This window comes from Megascapheus bottae, chromosome 2, assembly GCF_031878675.1.
Source record: "Megascapheus bottae isolate mThoBot1 chromosome 2, mThoBot2.hap1, whole genome shotgun sequence".
Taxonomy (NCBI): Eukaryota; Metazoa; Chordata; class Mammalia; order Rodentia; family Geomyidae; genus Megascapheus; species Megascapheus bottae.
In genome coordinates, this window is record NC_143510.1 from 40,844,886 (window position 1) to 40,868,426 (window position 23,541).

General features: G+C 37.8%; 1 protein-coding gene across 1 annotated transcript in view; it reads left to right on the forward strand.

Moving 5' to 3' along the window:
* Window positions 1-23,541, forward strand: part of Cntn1 (contactin 1) — a 120,259-nt gene that overhangs the window by 24,452 nt on the left and 72,266 nt on the right. Inside the window, exons 11-13 of the mRNA XM_090353151.1 lie at window positions 247-374; window positions 621-796; window positions 16,480-16,600. Coding sequence (XP_090209277.1) covers window positions 247-374; window positions 621-796; window positions 16,480-16,600 — 425 coding nt within the window. The remainder of the gene's footprint in view (window positions 1-246; window positions 375-620; window positions 797-16,479; window positions 16,601-23,541) is intronic.

Below are 23,541 nucleotides of genomic sequence, written 5' to 3' on the forward strand. Positions count from 1 at the left end.
CAAGGCTAGAGCTCTCCACTTGAAACTCAGCAACACTTCTGGCTTTTTCTGTGTATGTGGTACCAAGGAATCAAACCAAGGGCCTTGTGCATGCTAGGCAAGCACTCTACCACTAGGACAAGCTCCCAGCACCAGACCTCAGTTTTAAACCCCAGTCTCACTAAAGTGTTTGTAATATAAGGCAAGCAGTATTAAAGTGTTTTGTTAGATTAATTTTGCAACTGATAGATATTTCCATTTCAACAGAGTCCTGATTTGGGAAGATGGGAGCTTGGAAATCAACAACATTACAAGGAACGACGGCGGTATCTACACATGCTTTGCAGAGAATAACAGAGGGAAAGCTAACAGCACCGGCACCCTGGTAATCACAGGTAAGAAATCATTCCACAGTGAAATCCACTGGGCCCTAACTTCTGAGGCTTGAAAGACAAGCCACCCAAGACTGAGACGGGACCCATTTCAAAAGGCTTCTGGTTAAATGTTTTGTGATTGAGATTCCTTGAAGAATTTAGATGCCAACTAGCCAATCCCTCTGCAGAACCAAATCATAGTACATTGGCTTTGATGCGTTGAGTACAGCAACTCACAAGACAACTCTTTTATTTTAAAATGTCTAGATCCCACTCGGATCATCCTGGCTCCCATCAACGCCGATATCACAGTAGGAGAGAATGCCACCATGCAATGTGCAGCGTCCTTTGACCCCAGCCTCGACCTCACCTTCGTGTGGTCCTTCAATGGTTACGTGATCGATTTTAACAAGGAGAATATTCACTACCAGAGGAACTTTATGGTACGTGTTTTCAGTTTTGTCATATGTCATCCTGATGTCTGTGTGTCTGAATTAGAGCATCAGTTAATTCAATCGTGTTTTCTATGATGTCACATCTGTAACCCTTCTTCTTGATAATTATTTTGGAGATAGAGTTTCATGGACTTGTTTTTCGACCTTGGGCTGGTCCAAACCTTGGTCCTTCAGGTCCCAATCTCCTGAGTAAGTAGAATTACAGGCTTGAGCTACTACAACCTAGTTTCATTAAGAAAAAAGAAGTTTTTTGAGACTAAAAAATCATGTAAGGTGGTCACTGGTGTATTTTCTCCAATAATGTTTCAATTATTCTCTTCAGTTCTTGAAACACTGAAGTGAGTCACATTTGTTTAAAATTTTTCTGATCCCTTGCTACTGGCAGACATGGTATGAGGAACTAGAAAAAGTAAAATACAGTGTACTGTAAGACAGAGACTGCTACCCAGCCTAAATAAACCAGGGTTAACACTGTGAGGTTCACATTAAAATAAAATGTTTTTGAAGTTATCCCAAAAGCCATCCAATAACTGGTGTCATTACCATCATATTTTAATTGTGTTAATTTCTAAAATGAATACCAGAATATAAAAGAGGAATAAAAACTATAAGACATCAAATTTAAATCTTTTTGACTTTTCATTTAGTATCAAATAACCAAAAGTACTTTGATTTCAGCTTGCTAAGATTCCATTTGACCACTAGATGGCAGCCATGTGAAAGGTTTCCCATTTCATGGCTTGGTCTAATTTGAATTTCAAATTTTATGAAATTAAAACTATGAAATTCAATTTATGAATAGGTTGTGAGATTGTGGATAACTTAATTTTTTTCATTAAAATTCTTTCCAAATATAGTTGTATCATTTATCAAAAATAAAGTAACTACATTTTTTTAATGATGAGTAGTTCTTTTTTTCTCTTTCTTTCTTTCTTTCTTTCCTCTTTTCTTTTTTTTCTTTTTCATTTTGGTATTGTTCCTGGATCTGGGTGATGTCCCTTGACTTTTTATATTCAAAGTTGTCACTCTGTCACTTGAGCCACAGCTCCACTTCCAGATTTTTAGTGAATAATTGTGGATTAGAGTCTTGTGAACTTTTCTGCCTGGCAGACTTTGAACAATAATTCTCAGATCTTAGCTTCTTGAGTAGCAAGGATTGCAAGTGTGACCCACTAGCACCTAGCTAAAATATGCATTTATTTTTTAAAATGTTATAGCAAACACTATAAAAGTATAAATAATATTGCTATTACAGTGAATAAAATGCTTTTGGATTAAATTATTTTTGTAATGTAACATTTAATTTAAAGAGCAGGCCATGATTTCATACTTAATTGTTTTATAAGAAAAGGTAATTAAATAGTTATGGTTTACCTACCATGTCATTACTGTTCCATTTAGTTAATAAAATACACTAAATATTTTTATTACTATTTGATAGTGACTAGTTATGTTTCACTTGAACATAAAAGTGTCCACAGAGGGATGGACATAATAAAAAAATACAGTATGCTATTAAAGTAGTTTGTTTGTATTACTTTATCCTGCTAAACTTATGTAGCAAATAATCTTAACATTTTTCAAATCTTAGTGTAAAGCAACTTGTGATTTTATTCTTCAATTCAGTAGCTAGTTTTTCCATTAGAAAAATATAGAAAACAAGCCTGGTACCAATGGCTTACACCTATAATCCTAGCTGTTCAGGAGCTTGAAATCTTGAGGATTGAAATTAAAGTCAGCTCAGGGGAGTGTAAACTTGGTCAACCACTATGGAAAGACTAAACATAGAACTCCCCTTTGACCCAGCAATTCCATTACTTGGCATTTACCCAATCGTCCAGAAACAAGGACATACTAAACCCACTAGCACAACAATGTTCATTGCAGCACTATTTACCATAGCTAAGATAGGGAACCAACCCACATGCCCCTCAGTGGATGATTGGATCAAAAAGATGGAATTCTATGCTGTTATCAGAAAGAATGACACCGCCCCTCTTGTAAAGAAACGGAAAGACTTGGAAAAAAACATATTAAGTGAAGTAAGCCAGACTCAAAGGAACATATAGCCTCATTTGTAATAATCAGTACAAATATAGGACTCTCCTAGCAGAGATTTACAGTAGAACAAAACCTAGATACATAAGGCCATATAGGATGAGGCTAAATGAAAGGATCTCCAGGATATGGAAATAAGAGCTATATAAGTGTGCTTGTTGTCCTTAATGTACTATGTTATTTCTCATCTCTTTTGTTGTCCCTTGGTTATTCTCATATTGTTACAGTATCTTATCTGTTACAGTTATCTGGTATATTGTATATATTTTTATTTGTTTATTTGAAATAGGAAAAGGAAGGGGGTGAGATGAGGGGAGGAAAATGGGGACAAAAGCATGAGAAGGGGTATCAATGTGTGTGAAGTAATGCACCTTCTATCTGGCAAATATAACTCTCCTAATTACAATAAACCCTCTATTAATTATAACAAACATATATGAGAAAAGAAATTAAAGTCAGCTTAGGTAGAAAGTCTCAGAGACTCCATCTCCAAAATAACTAGCATGCTGAAACCATGGTTCAAGGGGTAGAGCATTAAGCTATCAGCAAGAAACTGAGCAAATGAGTGCATAAAGTTCTCCATCAAAACCCTGGCACCAGGAAAAAAAAATGTAAAAGACATAGTTATTCAGGTTGTTGATTTAGATTTATAATGTTTATTTTTCTAAAAAGGACTTCAGTTCTTCTCTTAAAATACATATTTATAATACATAATTTTACTCTTCTTTCATTATGGTAACTGGTTAACAGAAATCTACTTTCATGGGGGTAATTGATTTGCGAGTACTTGATGCTGCTGCTGCTGATGATGATGATGATTATTGTACCAGTCCTGTGGCTTGAATTCAGGGCCTGGGCACTGTCTTTGGGCTTTCTCAAGGCTGGCACTCTACCACTTGAGCCACAGCACCATTTCCAACATTTTCTGTCTCTGTGATACTGAGAAATCAAACCCAGGGCTTCATGCATGTTAGGCAAGCACTCTGCCACTAGGCCACACTACCAGCCCCAAATTATCTTTTAATAGCCCCCTATTTTTTATGTCTCTTTTGAGTCATACTGTTAGGTTGTAATCTTGTCAGGGTCACTATTTTGTTTCACCTCTGAGTTTCTCAAACTTTCCAATTTTGTGATTGACAACACACACACTCATTCATATATATATATTAATAAGATAAAATAAATATATAATAACTATAAGACATAATACATAAATATATAATTTCTATATTGTAAAATTAATATACTTAGTCTCTCTCTCATTGGCTGGCTCTTTAGTATTTGAACCACAGCTCCGTTTTGGCTTTCAGTTGGTTAATTGGAGCTAAGAATCTTACAAACTTTTTTGCTTGGGCTGGCTTTGAACTAAAAATCCTTAGGTATCAGCCTCCTGAGAGGCTAGGATTACAGATATGACCCATCAGCACCCAGCTGTAACTACTGTAGCTAACAGGGGAGACAAGCTGTCCACTTCCAGACTGAGTATCCAGTGTTTGGTGAGGCCTTCATGCTCCCTCAGTTCATGGGCATTATGTCTGTCTTCTGCACTATTAGCAACTTTGACAGCACATGCTGCTCTAATGATAAAGTCCTTGGCAAGTCTTAGTGGTCCCCTTAGGGTAGTAAGTGTAAATATTTACAGGTAGGTAGTAGTGCATTTGTTTTCAATCTACAAATGACACCATTCAATGTTTTTTAAATGTCTTTCCCTGAGGCTATTTTTCTTTTTAAAGAAATGTCATATATATATATATATCACAAATGTTGTTCACATCTGACAAATTTGCTGTGATCTTGAACAAAATTTCTTTCAAGCTGGGCTCCAGTGGCTCAGGTCTGTAATTCTAGTTTATCAGAAGGCTGAGATCTGAGGACTGTAGTTCCAAGCCATACCAGGCAAGAAAGTCCCCGAGATTCTTATCTCCAATTAACCACCAGAAAACCAGAAGTAGCACTGTGGCTCAAGTGGTAGAGTGCTAGCCTTGAGCTAAAGAGCTTAGGGACAGCTCCTAGGCCCAGAGTTCAAGTACTACAACCAACAAAAAATAAAAATAAAAAATACATGTATATGTATGTATGTATGTATTATAAAACATATGTAATATATGTATATGTTTATATAATGCATATGTATATATGTAAATATATATATATGTATATATTTATTTCGGAACAAAGCAAAAATTAAAAGGAAAAGTCAAGAGACAGAGACAGGTGTCAGTTACTTTTAATCTCAGATAGTCAAGAGGCAGAGGATCACAATTTGAAGCCACCCAAGACAGAAAAATCCATGAGACTCTGTCTCCAAAATATACAGCAGAAACCCAGGCTGGAGATATGGCTCAAGTAGTGGAATAGGAGACCTGTGAGCAAGCCAAGCCAATTCAAACCCCAATATTAGCAAAATTAGAAAGGAGAAGACCAACAATTCTTCAGTAGAAGTCATGTGGCATGGAGACTGTCTTAATTGATGGGCTAAAGGATTGGAGTATATAGTTTGACCATCATGCTGAGAAAGTGACAGTGATCTAAGAAGCCAGAGCAGAGGACCCTGGAGGTCCTGAGATGGGTCTAAGCCATGTTCAGCCTGATCTATCTTGTTCTCCATAGACTTTGGCCGTGGATAGAGGTGTTACTAACTGCTGTTAGTTTTGGACTTGGGAGCATCAGTTTAGCACTGGTGCTTTAAAGCATCCTGGAATGCCCTCACACAGGAATGATACAGCCCGAATTGTTCATTATATCCAGATTGAGAAATACGTTCAGTAAAAATAAGGAAAAATAGACAGAAATAAACAACACCAGCTGTTCAAAAGTTTAAAGCATGCTGTGTTGGAAATCAAGGCCATTATTTTAAGTAGATGAGAGTGTTAAGGAAAGAAATCATTAGGAAGATAAAAATTTTCAAAATTGTAAGTCATATAGATTTACGTGCAATGTGTGTGTGTGTGTGTGTGTGTGTGTGTGTGTGTGTATCTACTGGGACTTGAACTCAGGTCCTCCCATTCTCTGCTCTGCTTTTTTACGTTTCATGCACTCTGCTACTTGAGCCAAGTTTCCACTTCTGATGTTTTGCTTGTTAATTGGAGGTGGGTCGTCTGCCTGGGTTGGCCAAGAACAGTGGATTTTCACACCTTAGGACTATAGATGTGAGCCCGCCAGTGCCTGGCTTTGCATTGTGAATTTTGTTTTGTTTTGTTTTTTTTTTTAAAGAATTTATTAACGTTAATTTTTACATCATATTTTAAATGACAAGTTTAACATACAAGTGTTCAAGGAGGGAATCTCTATTTTGCATTGTGAATTTTTAAACCCTTAAGTTTTGATGAGCACTGGAAAGAAGAAAACAAAAACTTATTTGCCTTTTCTAATTGCCCATCTGTCCCTATCCTCCTCCTCATCATCAAAATTCTGTTTGTCCCTCATCAAACCCTTGAACACAAGCTATTGGTATGAGTTCAGAACTCCACAGCCCATAAGCAACTTAAGACAGTATCTCACATGATCACAAACCATGGTCCCACAGTATGCAATTGACACAAACTCTCTAATATTATCTAATATCCAAGTTGTTGTTGTTTGGTCATGGGGCCTGAACTCTGGACCTGAGCACTATCCCTGAGCTCTTCATCTCAAGGCTACCACCCTAACCCCTTGAGCCACAGCAACATTTCTGGTTGTCTGATGATAAGAGTCTCATGGACTTTAGTGTCCAGGCTGGCTTTGAACCTCAGATCTCAGCCTCCTTAGTAACTAGGGTTACATGTGTGAGCCACAGTGCCTGGCTTATTATATATTTTTGCCAGTCCTGGGCCTTAAACTCTGGGCCTAGGCTCTGTCCCTGAGCTTCTATATGCTCAAGGCTAGTACTCTACCACTTGAGCCACTGTCCCACTTCTAGCCTTTTCTGTTTATGTGGTACAGAAGAATTGAAATCATGCATGCTAAGCCACAGTCCTAGACCATCAGTGCTATTTTTTTTGTCAGTCTTGGGTTTTAATTCAGGCCTAAGCACTGTTCTTGGGGTTTCTCAAGGCTAGAGCTCTACCACTTTAGCCTCAGTACCACCTGTGGCTTTTTTCTATGTATGTGGTACCAAGGAATCGAATCCAGGACTTTGTGCATTCCTAGGCAAGCACTCTACCACTAGGCCAAACTCCTGGCCCCCTCCAGTGCTATTTTAAGAACTGTATATGTCATCATGTCTGAATCTCTCTGGATATCAGTGGTTCATATCTGTAATCCTAGTTATTCAGGAGGCTGAAACTTGGAAGACTGTGGTCCAAAGCTATCCTGGATTTTAAAAAATCCATGAGGCTCTATCTCTAATTAACCATCACATAATAGAACTGGAAGCATGGCTCAGGTAGTGAAGCACTAGCCAAGGAAGTAATCCAAAGCAAGTGTGCAACCCTGATTTCAAATCTCTGGACCATCCCCCCATCCAAAATAATAAAAGAATAAATGTACCTGAAAAGTGTCTAACAGCCCTACACCTTGGCAACCCTTACTAAATATGTAATTATAGAGTTGATGATGAGGCATTGACATTTGTAATTGTGTATGACATGTTTGTTGTAGTTGTTACAACTTGACTGTAACAGGCTAGAGGAAGGAGAGTTTTGTTTTCATGTATATGGCATATAGCACACATATTTCATAATTTTTACTTACATTTATAAATTTATACTTTTAAAACATACATATTCCTCACTGGGTACTAGTGGTTCAGACATGTAATCCTAGCTACTCAGGTGTCTAAGATCTGAGATCATGGTTCAGAGCCAGCCTAAATAGGAAGGTCCAAGAGACCTAGAAGTGGTCTGTGGCTCAAGACACAGAGCACTTGCCCTGAGTTCAAGCCCCAAATTGGCATATGTGTGCTCCCTTTCAGCCTTCTCCCGAAGTCCCTTATACATAAACAAAGCATGTCTTGTTTATACCATACAGCTTATATATTATTATGATTAATGCAGTAGAAACTAGGTCATCATTTGATTCTCTGAACTTTATTCTGTTCTAAGTGTGGGGCAGGGAAAGAGAAGAATGGGGGAATATTATGAATTGGAAGTCTTGATTTGTAACTCAGGGAAACTTGGAAGTGGTGGACCACATACCCACTTTGGATTATCTCTGAGTTATGCTATCATAGTTTCCAGTATGTGATTTAACTCTCCTCTTAGGAAGGGAAGAATTTTGTAAGTGAGCCAAGCTGTGGTTGTTAGTACAAATATAGAGCATTCATATCTAATTTGTGGCTAAAATGTGCTGAGGTCCAGGCTCCTGACTCGCTTTGTAAGCTTTCGGTCAACCACGGGGAGCCTCAGCTTCTCCTGAGGTATGGAATATGCTAGCAGCATTTACAGAAATGTCATAAAAGCTTTTTTTTTTAATTGTACTGGGACTTGACCTCTTGGTCTGGGCGCTGAACTTTGGTGCTCCAGGCTAATAGTGCTCTTACACTTGAACCACAGTTCCACTTCTGGCCTTTTGGTAGTTTATTGGAGGGCAGAGTCTCATGAATTTTCCTTCCTGGACTGGCTTCGAACTGTGAACCTCAGATCCTAAGCATCCTGAGACACTATGATTACAGGCAGGTGCCCAGCTTCAGGAAAACTTTTCAATAGACAAAATTCTACCAGAAACAAAATAGTATATTTCTCTTGCTCTTTTATGAGAAGGAGTTTAGCACCACACCTTCACCAAATACAGAGCAAATGAGAATAGATGTTGAAGTTGTGTATTATTGTTTTCTAACGTTAAGTCCATAGTGGCCAACCTAAGCTCTAATATTTAAAGCAGGTACCAGTGGCTTATGCCTATAATCCTAGCTCCTCAGGAGGCTGAGATCTGAGGATGGAGGATCAATGTCAGTCTAGATGGGAAAGTCCATGAAACTCCTAACTCCAATTAACCACCAAAAAAAAGCCAGAAGTAGAGCTGTGGGCTCAATTGTTAAAGTGCCAGCCTTGAGCATAAAAGTTCAGAGACAATGTACATTACCTGAGTTCAAGCCCTAAGACCAGCACCAACATAATAAGTTTGATACTCAAATGTTATTCATTAGAATGCATAAAGAGAGTTTATTGTGAAGAGTCAAGGAATTTGATATATATTTTGTAATGTAAGATAGTTTATGGGTTTTAATACATATGTTTCTATAGAAAGGCTACATCATTCCTATAAGAATCAAATAAGCAAACATAGAGGCAGAATGTCCTGATAATTCAGGGACAGGATAGTTATTTCATTAAAATAATACCATATGTGACATTATTATTATTATTGTTATTATTATTATTATTATATTGTGCCAGTACTGTGGCTTGAACTCAGATTCTAGGTGCTCTCTTAGTTTTTCACTCAAGGTTAGTGTTCCACCACTTGAGCCACACTGGCTTTCTGCTGATTAATTGGAGATAAGAGTCTCTCAGATTTTTCTGCCTTAGTTGGCTTGAACCACGATCCTCAAATCTCACCCTCCTGAGTACCTAGTTTTGCAGATATAAGCCACCAGTGCCCAGCTTTGTGGTTTATCATTGCTATTGTTTTCTTACTGTAGTTGAGTATCAAAATATATTTAATAGTAGTGGTGCTTTATTTTATTTATTTGAGACAGAGTGTAGTGACTGGATTATCTCTGTTAGTAATAGATTTTTTATTTTGTGGGTTTGAACCCAAGTTCTCTTGCACAATGAACACAAAGTTAAATTTCCACCACTGCGATACCTTTTAGTTTGACACATGAAACAATCACAGTAACACGTTCTCTTAAATAAATAATACAATAGAACTATGACCTTTTCCTTTGTTTAGGGGAACTTTTTTATTGTATTTTATTGTCAGGGTAACATACAAAGGGGTTACAGTGGCATTTATCAGGTAGTGGGTACATTCCTTCTTGAATATTGATAGCCCTTCTCATGTTTTTCTCCTACTTTCTCTCCCTGCAGAAACTTTTTTTATCCTCCCATACAACTATGTTGTATGTGTCAAGCATAAAACTTGAAAAGTCTGTATTGCCAATAGATAGTAGTTTATTTATTGTGATTATTTTTTTGTCATTTTTGTTTTCTAAATTACTTAGGTATGTATGTGAATTAGCTATCATGATAGTTTAAGAAAAACCCCCATTTACCTTCCATATATGAAATCTTACTTTTACCTCTAAAAGATTTTTTGGTTGTGTGGGGTAGGAGCTGTTGGTCATAGGGCTTGAACTCAGGATGTGGACACTGTCCCAAGGCTAGTGCTGTACCACTTTGAACAACAGCTCCACTTCTAGGTCTTGGGTGGTTAACTTAAGATACAAAGATATGGAACCAACCCAGATGCCCCTCAGTTGATGAGTGGATCAACAAGATGTGGTATTTGTACACAATGGAATTCTATGCTGCTATCACAAAGAATGGCATTGCCCCATTTGTAAGGAAAGACAGAAAAAATTATATTAAGTGAAGTAAGCCAGACTCAAAGGAACATAGGCTCAATGGTTTCCCTCATTTGTCATAATCAGTAGAAACCTTGGGCTCTCCTAGCAGAGATTTACAATAGAACAAAACCTAGATACATAAGGCCATATAGTATGATGCTAAATGAAAGGACCTCCAGGATATAGAAACAAAAGCCATATAACAAGTGATTGTTGTCCTTAATGTACTATGTTATCTCTCATATCTTTTGCTGTCCCTTGGTTATCTCATATTGTTGCAGTATTTCACCTTGTTATCTGATATATTGTATATATGTGTATTTGGTTATTTGAAATCAGATAGGGAAGGGGGAAAATAAGATGAGGTGTGGGGTTGGGGGGAGGAAAGTGGGGACCAAAACATGAGAAAGGGTATCTATGTATGTGAAGTAATATACCTTCTATCTGGTGAAGATAATGTAACCCTTCTATTAATTACAATAAAAATAAATGAAAAAAAGATAATAGTCTCAACAGTCTCTCCTGCCCAAACTAGCCTTGAAGTTTGATCTTCAGATCTCAGCTTCATGAGTAGCTAAAGTTATAGGTGTGAGCCACCAGTGTCCAGCTTCTATAATTTTTAAAATATATTTTAATATATAAATTTAACTACATAAATATAAACTTAAATACATATCAATATTTTTGCTTGCTTTCTTAGGTGAATTCTATTCAGTGTGGTCTGAGGAATTTGGCCAGTTCCTTTATTCTCACTTCTTTGCAAAGTTTAGGACATTGCCAAATGCCTTCATTTTTGCCATTTTGCACTAGGAGCAATGATTATACTGTGGTTACAGTTTCTTACAGGAAGAGGTTGCACGCTAAAATCAGTCATAGTGGAAGTCCAGGAGAAATACCAGAAACAGAGTCTCCATTGTTTTCTTCCCGTAGAATCAAAATGGATTACCCTGCCAGCTTCAATGTATGGCCATTTGTACAAAGTATGTTAGCCAGGGGGTCTCACCTGAGCCTCTGTACTCGCAGTTTTTATTAGGGCTTCAGCATGTGCCTATAATTGATGAGCTGATTGTCCATATCAGTCTTCAGGAGCACTGATGCCATGTTACCCAGAGGCACAGTGCTAGTCTTTCTAGAAGGATCAGCCAGCTTACAGGTTTGCTAACTCTTAACCTATATCACATAGTTAGATCAGCCATTGGGATTTGATCCCTTCTCCTCACATAGCTCCTATTCTAAGCTTATTCAAGTGGAATCTTAGGCTTCCATTTCACACTGTTAAACTATCCATCTAGACTAAAGATATGAGAAAAACATTTGCCAATTACTTTCTAGAAGGCAAAACTGGACCTCTCTTGTACCAAAGCCAAATCTGACTGCACAAACGAAATGAAAAATCTTTAAGATTTCTTATATGACAACATATTTTTTCATATATGTATATGTATATATATACACATGTATGTATGTCTTTTATTTCTTAAGCTTTTATTTTTTGTCTTGAAATCAGAGTATAGGTAACTTGAAATATATTATTCATGGGTAGCTGATCTCAAATATTTGAAAAGCCATAGCTGTTCTCAGTTCAGCTATTTTAAGTTAATCATTTTATTATTTAACTAGAAAAATAAATCTTGGAAAATTATGACAATATTGTCTGTTTAGCTTTTTTGGATAATTTTGAGGGGTGCTATCATTGTGTCACTATATATATATATATTGGATAAACTCTTATTGTGGATAAAATTATTATTGCAATTAGGACTATTATTCATTATCTGAAGAGCTGTTGCCCAAGTCAGTATATTCATGATAATTCTATTCCTGAACCTGTACTGGCTGTAGGGTACAGTCCTTAGAGCTGTGACTATGTGATGGAGATTTATTTCATACTCATGCGAAACTAATAGTCTGTCAGGGAGTCTCATTTTAATTAATTGATTTTTTTTTTTGTGCTGGCACAAGTGCTTGAATTCAGGGCAATGAACTCTTGCTTAGCTTTTTCCTTTTCTTTTTTTCCTTCAATTAGGCACCTTACCACTTGAGCCATAACTTTACTTCTGGCTTTTTTGTACTTAATATGAAATAAAAATTTCATGGTCTTTTTAAAAAAAATTTTATTGCCAGTCCTGGGCCTTGAACTCAGAGCCTGAGCACTTTCCTTGGGCTTTCTCAAGGCTAGAGCTCTACCACTTGAGCCACAGCACCACTTCTGGCTTTTTCTATGTATGTGGGACTGAGAATCAAACCCAGGTCTTCATGCATGCTAGGCAAGCACTCTACCACTAGGCCAAACTCCCAGCCCTTCATGGTCTTTCTACCCAGACTGGCTTTCATCCACGATCCTCAGATCTCAGCCTCCTGAGTAGTTAAGATTATAGGTATAAGTCAACAAGTGTGTAGCAGGGAATGTCACTTTAAACATGTAATGACACAAGTATGTAATCATCCTTGAGATATGTAATAGAATGAGACATACAGCCCAAGTTGCTATGATAAATATGAATATATATATATTTATAGATATGTAATAGATCTATATAGATACCAAGATGATCCATCTAGTGCAGAGAAAATGGAAAACCTTGCTTAGGGAGACGGTTTGAATTGATATTAGCAGGTAGGAGTTAAACATGCTTTGCCTAGGGTGCTATTGGGAATTTCAATTCCAAGAGATGAGACGTCCTGGAGAATACTAGAGGAGAGAGAATAAGGTGAATCTATGGGCCCCTTCCTCCCAAAGAACAGAGTATAAAGGAGGCATGCCAGATGAAATTGCCTCTTAGATGAAGCCAAAAGAATAGACTCAGGTTGACTGTTAGGATGCCGATTTGTTTTATCTGAGAAAAGAGATCTTTTTCTGTAGGTCGTGGTCCTTGAACTTGGCCTGGGCACTGTCCCTCAGCTCTTCATCTCAAAGCTACCACTCTACCCCTGGGCAATGTACTTGTGACTTTCAGCTCAAGGCTACCACCCTACCCTTGAGCCAAGCCTCACTTCCAGTTTTCTAGAGTTTATTGGAGATAAAGTCTCAGGTCCTTTTGTCCCCAGGCTGGCATTGAACCTTGATCCTCAGATCTCAGCATCCTGAGTAGCTAGGATTACAGGCGTGAGCCACCCCTCCCTGCTGAAAAGAGATTTTTTTTTTTAATGTTTAAGGGTTTTTAAAAATAGAATTGGGAGCATTGGCTAGGTGATGGTGGCTCATGCTTTTAATCCTTGCTACTCAGGAAGCTGAAATCTGAGGACTGTAGATCAAACCCAGCCCAGGCAAAAAAGTCCCCATGAGACTTTTATCTCCAGATAACGACTCAAAAACTGAAAGTGGCTCCAAGTGGCAGAGCACTAATCTTGAACAAAAGAGCTCAGGGATAGCACTCAGGCCCTGCGTTCTAGCTCCAGGACTGACAAAAAAGCAGGGTGAAGGGGGGAAGGTCTATTGAACATAGTTACTGGGGTTTTTGGTTGTATGTTTTTGGTTTCTGTTGTATGCCCATCCTAGAACTTGAACTCAGGGCCTGAGTGCTCTCCCTGAGCTTCTTTTGCTCAAAGCTAGTGCTCTATCATTAGCTCCAAGTCAGGCTTTTTTGGTAATTTAGTGGAGATAACAGTCTTGCAGATACTCCTGCAGGGTTGACTTCAAACTGATTCTCAGATTTCAAATCTCAGCCTCCTAAAGTAGCTATGATCACAGGCTTGAGCCACTGGCATCTTGCCACAGTTGCACTTATTTCAAAGGTTATTCTGGACAGATGCCTATAGCTCACACCTATAATCTTAGGCACCAAGGAGACCTGGAGGATCATGATTTGAAGCCAGCCAAGGCAGAAAAGTCTGTGAGACTTTAACTTACCAGCAAAATGCCAGCCTACAGACATAGCTCAAGTAGCAGAGAGCTGGCTTTGAGCAAGCAAGCTGAATTTGCAGACAATGACCTGAATTCGCAGACAATGACCTGAATTCAGACCCTAATAGGATCCAACATTAATTAATTAATTAATTAAAGGCTATTCTGGGCAATAAATAATACAGCGGAACAAAGCAGCAGGTAGTGAGAAAATAGGAGTGGAGTCAGGGGAGAGATGTTGGTAATTTGGATAAGGACAGAGACAGAAGTGATAGAAACTGATGGACAAATTTAAAACTTGATGATGGAATCATGAGGGAATTGAAAAGCAAAAGAGCTTAAGAATTGTGTGCAGCCAGGCATTGGTGGTTCCCTCCTGTAATCCTAGCTACTCTAGAGGTTTAGATCTGAGGATCATAGTTCAAAGCCTGCCCAGATAGGAAAGTCTTTTAGACTCTGATCTTCAATGAACCAGCAAAAAGTCAGAAGTGGAGCTGTGACTCAATTTGTAGAGCACTAGCCTGGAGCAAACAAGGCACAGAGACAGTGGTCAAGCCTTGAGTTCAAATCCCAGGGCTGGTACCCAAAAGAGAAAAAATAGAATTGTGTGCTGTAAAATTTCTAGAAAAAGCACAGCTGCCTTGAAGAGCTAACTGTGTGAAAAGGAAAGTTAAAAGCTTTCGGGAGGCTAAAGAAGAGGAGTGGAAGAGTTGGAGTCAAAATTAGAATTACATGAGAAACAAAAGATGCAGAAACGAAATGGCTAAATACAGAAAGCAAGGATTTGGAGACTAGGTGTCATGGAAGTCCATGAAGCTATCAAAAGAATTAAATGCCATAAGATGAAACAAAAACAATTTTTGTTTGCAAGGAGAGAAAATGAAGAGAAAAAAGTAAGAGTAGTAGAAACAAGTGCTGGTAAGATGACAGGCATTTAGAAGAGATGAAGGGTATTGGAAATTTCCATTAAAACACCACTGTGAGGACTTTTGAGAACAGAAATATAGACTGGCTGATTCTTAAATATTTATTTGTTCTGCCTTAAAGGATACAGCCTGTTGCATCACTTTTAATTTTTTGATAGGTTACCTTGTGAGGGGATACTTTGTGTTGGTACATTTTTGTTTGTTTGTAAAATAGAGGAAAGAAGAAAGAGGCTTAATGTCTTGTCTGGAGCTCCTTAAAAGAATAAATATGTGGTCAAAATAGACCAAGAGAAAGAAGGCCAAACAATAACAACAAAAACTCCCTCCCTTTCAGGAATTTGCAGAAAAACTAGAAATTGTTTCCATATTTAGGGAACCTTGACTTTAAAGACTCCAACAAACACAAAATAATCAAATGTCTACCTATGTCTTTACTAGGACCACCTAATATCAAGAAACAACATGTATTGCCAACCAGTAAAAGACTTTATGTGATTTTCTATTAGAGTCTCTTCCAAACAATTAAGCCAATCTTCCCAGATTATAGTTATTTGTGTGTGTGTATGTGTGTGTGTGTGTGTGTGTGTGTGTGTGTGTACATGAGCATGCATGTGTGCATGTGCTAGTCCTGGGGTTTGAATCTGGGGCTATGTGCTGTTCCCAAGCCTTTGTGCTTGGGAACTCTACCACTTGAGCCATATTTCCACATTTAGTATTTTTCTGATTATTTGGCATTAGGAGTCTCTTTGATTTGTCTGCCTGGGCTTCTTGAGCTTTCTCAAGGCTAGCACTCTACCACTTAAGGCACAGCACCACTTCTGGCTTTTTTTTTTTTTTAATGTATATAGTACCAAGGAATCAAGCCCCAGGGCTTTGTGCCTGCTATGCAAGCACTCTACCACTAGGCCATGTCCCAGCCCCAATAATCTCATCTTTTAACTTTCAGGATAATAATGTTCACAGAAATTATTTTTGTTAATAGGAATGTTAAAGATACAAAAACTAAAAGGGATTTAAGTCACTGATTTGGTCATTTTGTTTTTCACTTGAGAAACTAAAGCACTGGTACCAGGATTTGAACTCAAGCCTAGGGCTTCCTCAGCTTGCATGCACGACTGATGCTCTACCACCCGAGGCACATTTCCATGCTGGCATTTTGTTGGTGAATTGGAGATGGAGTCTCACAGATCTTTCTTCCCTGGACGGCCTCGAACCATAGTCCTTCAGGTTTCAGCCTAAGTAGCTAGAATTATATATGTGAGCTATGGATGTCCAGCTAAAACTAACGCTTTTTCCCCCCATTAGTACTCACTTCCATAGCAGAAAGAGACACACTTTTTTGTATGCTGAATGCCATAGGATCGGTGGCTGAACTGTACTGACTGGAATGACTGCTCTCTTTTCCTAACAGCTAGATGCTAATGGGGAACTCCTCATCCGAAATGCCCAGCTGAAACATGCCGGAAGATACACCTGCACTGCTCAGACCATTGTGGACAATTCTTCAGCCTCAGCTGACCTTGTTGTGAGAGGTAAGACACAGTACACTTTCAGCTTCAAAAACTAAAGGATGTCTTACATTCAAATTCACTTCGATGGATCAGACAGACAGACAAGACAGACAGACATGGAGAGTCTCTATTCTATGCTTCCGAATGTATCTCTGGCTTCTTACCCTTATCAAAGAATAAGTTATTTATGCTGGACAAGCATTAGATAATGTTGATTGTCTTCTTACCTTTATCAAAGAATGATTTATTTATGCTAGACAAACATTAAAGAATGTTGGTTGTTTTCTTTACTTCCAGTGCCAAAGGTTTATGCATGCAAATTTGGGACTCATCCATGTTCCTTTCTATTTTTATGTATGTGCATGAAGATATTGATGTGGCTCATCCTGACAGCACATGGTATATCTAGGACTCTCGTCTTATAAGAAGATAACTTACACGTGTATCCTGTGGTTATCTGTTGTTTATCTTCAAGCTATCCAGGCTGTAGTGGTCCTTATGTCATAGTGGAAGTGAGGGGACCAAGGTGGCTTAGAAATGCAATCCCCTTGTTTCTGGCACCTGCTGTGGTGCTGAGTAGGACATGGAACATATTGTTAACTTCCGTTTTCATCACTGATTGTGAAGCAGACAAGTCTTGTTAGCTTAGTACCCAAGAGGTTGCACACAATTCTTTCTACTCTATGTTACCATTCCTCATAGCCAACTAACAATGTTTAACTGATACACACACACACACACACACACACACACACACACACACACACACACACCACACACGGACTACTATATCTCTATCTGTTCTGGGGCTCATAGTATTTAGTATATGTCACATGTCTTAATTTTTTTGTACCAGTACGAGGGCTTGAACTCAGGGTTTGGGCACTGTTTCTTACCTGCTCTTTTTTTTTTTTTCACTCAAGATTGGTGCTCTACTACTTGAGCCACAGCTCTACTTCCAGTTTTTTGGTGGTTAATTAGAAATAAGAATTTCACAGATTTTCCTGCTCAGTCTGTTTTTGAACTGTAAACTTCAAATCTCAGCTTCTTAAATAGTTATGTTTACAGGCATGAGCCACAGCCCCAAGTTGTCACATACTTTTTGTTGCCTATGTCATATCCAGCTTTTGACTCAAGTACTACTAAACTCAGAAATCTATCCCTGATGTTCCAAACACAAGTGCCGTCTTCTACATTTTCAGAACTATTGAGACTTTCTCTGATATATTTTACAGTAATCCATATGTATGCTGTCTTTTCTACTGCTAGAAATTCATATTCACATGTTTATTCATACTTACTGAATTGCCTTGGTGCCTTGCATAGTTTTATAGCTCCTTTCTCAATGGTACATTAAAATTACAACATCATAGTTCTTCTTTGAGAAATAATTATTGATCTTTTTATGGTGCTGATAATAGTACTTGAACTCAGAGTTTTACTGTATGCTCTAACTTGACTTTTTCATTCAAGAATGGTGCTCTACTACTTGAGCCACTGCCCCTCTCCCAAGTTTTTACTGGTTAATTGGAAATAAGAGTCTCTTAGACCTTTTTTGCTGGGCAGCTTCAAATCTCAAGCCTCTGATCTCAGCCTCCTAAATAGCTAGGATTATAGATATGAACCACCAGTGTTCAACTTGGTTTTGTTTTTGTTTTTTTTTTCTCGACCAGATGGGGAATTGAACACAGGGCCTACCACCTTTGATCACAGGTAGATGTTCTATCACCTGAACCATACCTTCAGCCCTTTACTGACCAGTTTTAAACTTGTTCTGTCCTTGGCTTTCCTATTGTCTTAAAATACCTGCAGTAATTGGGCACCAGTGGCTTGATAGCCATACTCCTACTCATTTAGGAGGATGAGATCTGAGGATCTCAGTTCAAAGCCAGCCTGGACAGGAAAGTAATGAGACTCTTATCTCCAATTAATCAGAAAACAAGCCAGAAGTGAACCTATGGTTCAAGTGGTGGAGTACTAATCTTGCGCAGGAAATCTAAGGGACAGTGCTCATGTTGTGAGTTTAAGCCCCAGTACAGTCACAAAATAAACAAATGGCAATAAGAAGAAACACCTTCAGAACACCTCAGTTGTTAGGAATACTATTCCCATGTCTGGGTGAACAAACATGTCTACCATTAAAACTTCCTAAGAAGGAAATGAAATCAGTATCTTGCTTTTAGGTTCCCTACTTATATACTTGTAAGCTATATTAAACTATATTTCTTCACTTAATTCAATCATTGAGCAGATAAGAGGAGAAATGAATTTATTATTAAAACACTTGGTTCTGTGTGATTCTCAACCCCCACCATATTATGCTCCATAGAATTTGAATATGTTTTTGAAAAGGAGTTGAAACTAGAGCAGATAATAGAAAAATTATGGAAGTCACTGTGCCCTACAACATACCTGTGTTGCTTATATTGTTATACTAGAAGCTTATACTTGCATTTTGTCATATATGGATTTTTTTATTGTCAGCACAATGTATAGAGAGGTTACAGTTACATTCGTCAGGTAATGAGTGCATTACTTCTTGCACACTGATATCCCTTCTCATGTTTTTGCCATTTCCCACTACCTCCCAATCATCTTGTTTTCCCCCTTCCCTATTTCAAATAAACAAGTAAATGTATATACAATATACCAGATAACAATGTCAGATATCATATATGGATTTTTATTCAGAGAGAACAATTGTGTGTGTGTTTGTGTGTGTGTGTATTTGTGTGCTTTTCCACCTTTGTTTCTGAGGAAAAATATATAGCTTCAGATAGGAAAGCATTACAAGTTAGCTGTCATCTTCATTAGCTATACTCTATGGAAATTGCTTTTACTTGGCCTAAGGCATGGTTGCCAGACTCTCAAGATGGTAATTTTGGTTGATGACTAAACTACTTTGAAAGTCTTTGGTGCATAAGGTAAGGTGAAGTAGCTAAATAAAGTAACCTTGTGAAAGCTTTCACGAAACTTTATTCTGAGTAATATGGTTATTTTTCAATTATAAACAGTGGTAGTTTACAAGTCTTTCATATGAATATGCTCAGGATGGATTCTTTATCACTTTCAGTTTCTCTACATTAGCACAGATTTTATTCAGAGCATACCAATTTTTACTGCTCATGCAAAAATTAATCGTATGGTATGTTTAGTTGGAGGCATTGTTCTACAAAGGAGTCCTCTCTCAAATATGTCATAGTTACTTCTTTGTCTAAACTAAGAATGTTTTGCAGTCCTATTGTTGGCAATTCCTACATGAATTCTATGTTTGTCTTTCCACTTCTTTTCAGTAAGTGCATGGAATCTTTGCATTTGTGTTACCATCTAAACATACAATTTTAATTCAAGAATTAATTTCAGACGTTAGCTAGAGGTTTCTCGGGCCTTCATCTCACAAACCCAGACTCTGAAAGAAAAGATTTCCCGCACAATCTCTCCTCTACATTGAAACATGAGGAAGCCACCTAGTAGCAGTAAAGAAAATGTATAGTTTCTTACTTTCATCATGTTAGAAAGATTACCAAACTTGTCCTTGAATCATGGCTACTGAGAGTTGTTTAAACAGGAGAAATTCTAGCTAGGAAAACTCACTGTCATTTCCTTGTAAATCTAATTTTATTGTAAATTTTTATTGTAAACAATAGCAAAGGCCACAAAATATATTTGGCTCCTTAAGCATATACAATTCTATTTTATTTATTTTATTTTTAATTTTGTGCATCTACGCTGACTGAAGCTTGTACTCAGGACCTGGACACTGTCTCTTAGCTATTTTGCTCATGAATGGTATTCTAACACTTAAGCTACAGCTCCACTTCTAGCTTTTTGCTGGTTCATTGGAGGTAGAACACTCAAGAACTTTCTTGCCTGGGCTGTTCTTGAACCATGATTCTCAGGTCTTAGTCTCCTGAGTAGCTAGGAATCAAGTGTGAGCCATCAAGACTCACACTTGCATGTTTGTTTTTAATGTTACATTCATTTAACATATTGAGAACAAAAAGACTGGAATTACAAAAGTGAATTTTTAATTTATTTATTGATTGATTGATTGATTGCCAGTCATGGGCCTTCAACTCAGGGCCTGAGTGCTGTCCTTGGACTTACAAAAGCGTATTTTTGTCAACATAAATTAAAACCATCTTCAAAGTACAAATGAATTGCCATTTATTTACTTAACAGGATTTGGGGATATCACTGGTTTTCTGCGTATGTTTTCAAAACTTGACATCATTAGTATAATTCTCAGCTTAATTTGGCATAATTGTCCAGTAAATACACACTGATGAATAAAAATTCTAAAGAATCTGAAAGCTCACAATGCTGATGAGCTTCTGTAATACTTTACCACTTCCTTCTGGAACCAAAGGAAAGAAAATAAGGTTTTAGATTTTTAATTTATTTTTTATTTTAATTTTTTTGTGCATTGTCTTTGGGTATTCTCAAGGCTAGAACCTTATCACTTGAGTCACAGCACCACTTCTGGCTTTTTTTCTATGTATGTGGTACTGAAGAATCAAACCTGGGTGTTCATGCATGCTAGGCATGCAATCTACCACTAGGCCAAACCCTATAGATTATTTTTAAAAGAAGCCATGGCTACAAATCAACTGTGAGTAGAGAAATTCCTTTTTGCCTAAAACTGATCAGTTTCATTATAAGACCAAGAGAACCAAAAGAAATGGCTCACATAACTTACTTTGAGAAATACAATTCCAAATCACTGGTAAATTTACAATTTAGAAATGGTTGGTTTTTTTTTCTTTTTCCTTTTTTTTCTTTTCTTTTCTTTCTTTCTTTTTTTTCTAAATTTTCTTTTGAAAAATACAAGTAGTAGCCTGGTGCTGGTGGCTCCTGTCTGTAATCTTAGCTACTCAGGAGGCTAAAGCAGAGGATTCTGGTTCAAATCCAGCAGGAGCAGGAAGTCTGTAAAACTCTTCTTTCCAATTTACCACCAAAAAGCCACAAGTGTAGGTATAACTCAAGTGGTAAAGTTCCCATCTTGCTAGACCAAAAGACAGCATATAGACCCTGAGTTCAAGCCCCAGTACCAAGACCAAAGATTAAAAACAAGCAAACAAACAAATACTAAACTGTAATTGAGAAATTATGGACCATTTTCTAAGTTCTATACTTAACTATAATCAGATCTGCATATCCGTTGAATATTTCGGCTTTAGTTTATAATAACTGGCCCTAGGAAGCTTGCCTTTGACCACAATTTTTTCTTCTCAGAAGAAAGGAAAATGCTTTTTCTCCATTTCTGGACCAGCTTTGGTATCAGTCTTGTATTGCTGTGGTCTTCTGCAGAATGGGGTCAGCATGCCTTTTAGGATGGGGCCCAGCCCTCCTTGTTCCTGCCAGCGTTGGCAAAGAGGGCCATTTTGCCATCTCTGTCTGGCAATGCTAAGGAGGCAAGTCTGTGGCTAGATTTCCTTGGCCAAAGCAAATGGAAAGCACAGGCAAATAGCCAAGTATCTGAGGTGAATGTGTGTTTTTCTGCCCCAAATACTTGAGAATGTCTTTAATTACACTACAATGATGTGGACGCTGGTCTTGCTGCGGTATAAGCTTATTTTTTTCTTGGATTTCTTCCCATGTTTATGTACAAGCAGTGAGGGGTGTGTGTGTGTGTGTGTGTGTGTGTGTGTGTGTGTGTGTGTGTGTTTGTGTGTGTGTGTGTGCGTGTGTGGTACTGTGTGTGCTTGCATGTATAATTTGTTACAGGAACTAAATGAAAGTTTTGGGTCTGTTCTTCCAGACTCTATGACTATTAAATTGATATATTTCAAGTTATTTTGAGGCAATTGCACCCTGACATGTCTCAAAAATATTCCTAAGTATAAATCTACAACCACTTACCTAACAACAATAATTTAAATGTAGGGATTCTTGAACACAGTATGAATATTTAGGATACGTACCACAGACATCTAAATTCTGACTTAACACTGAGAGTTCCATAAACTATCAGCAGATCCTGGGTTCTATTTCCTTTATTGTGTGTGTGTGTGTGTGTATTGGAGCTTGAACTCAGGGCCTTGAGCTTTCATCTAGATTTTTTGCTCACAGCTGGTATGCTCTACCACTTAAGCCACAGCTTCACTTCGTTCTTCTCTAGTTAATTAAAGGTAAGAGTCTCACAGACTTTTTGGTACAAGCTAGCTTCAAAATGCATTCCCCAGTTCTGAGCCTCTTGAGTAGCTAGGATTTACAGGCCTGAGCTATCAGTACCTGACTCCTTGAGTTGATCATACAAATAAAACCCTAAGTAATCCAAAAGTTCATTAACTTTTTTTTATAGGTAATAGATGCATTGCTTCTCACACACTGATACCTCTTCTCATGGTTTTGTCCCCATTTCCTCCCCCTACCCCTTCCCAATCATCTTGTTTTCCCCCTTCCCTTTCCTATTTCAAATAAACAAATAAACGTATATACAATATACCAGATAACAAAGTCAGATACAGTAACAATATGAGATTAACCAAAGGGCAACAGAAGAGAAGAGAAATAACAGTACATTAAGAACAACAATCACACAATTTAAAGCTCTTATTACCTTATCCTGGAGATCCTTTCATTTAGCTTCATCCTATATGACCTTATCTATCTTGGTTTTGAGCTACTGCAATCCTCTACTAGAAGAGTCCTAGGTGTGTACTAATTATTACAAATGAAGGAAATCATTGAGCCTATGTTCCTTTGGGTCTGGCTTACTTCACTTAATATAATGTTTCCCAAGTCTTTTCATTTCTTTACAAATGGGGGGATGTCATTCTTTCTGATGGCAGCATAGAATACCATTGTGTATAAATACCACATCTTGTTGATCCATTTATCTACGGAGGGGCATGTGGGTTGGTTCCATATCTTTGTTATGGTAAATAGTGCTGCAATGAACATTGTTGTGCTAGTGGCTTTACTATGTCCTTATTTCTGGACAATTGGGTAAATGCCAG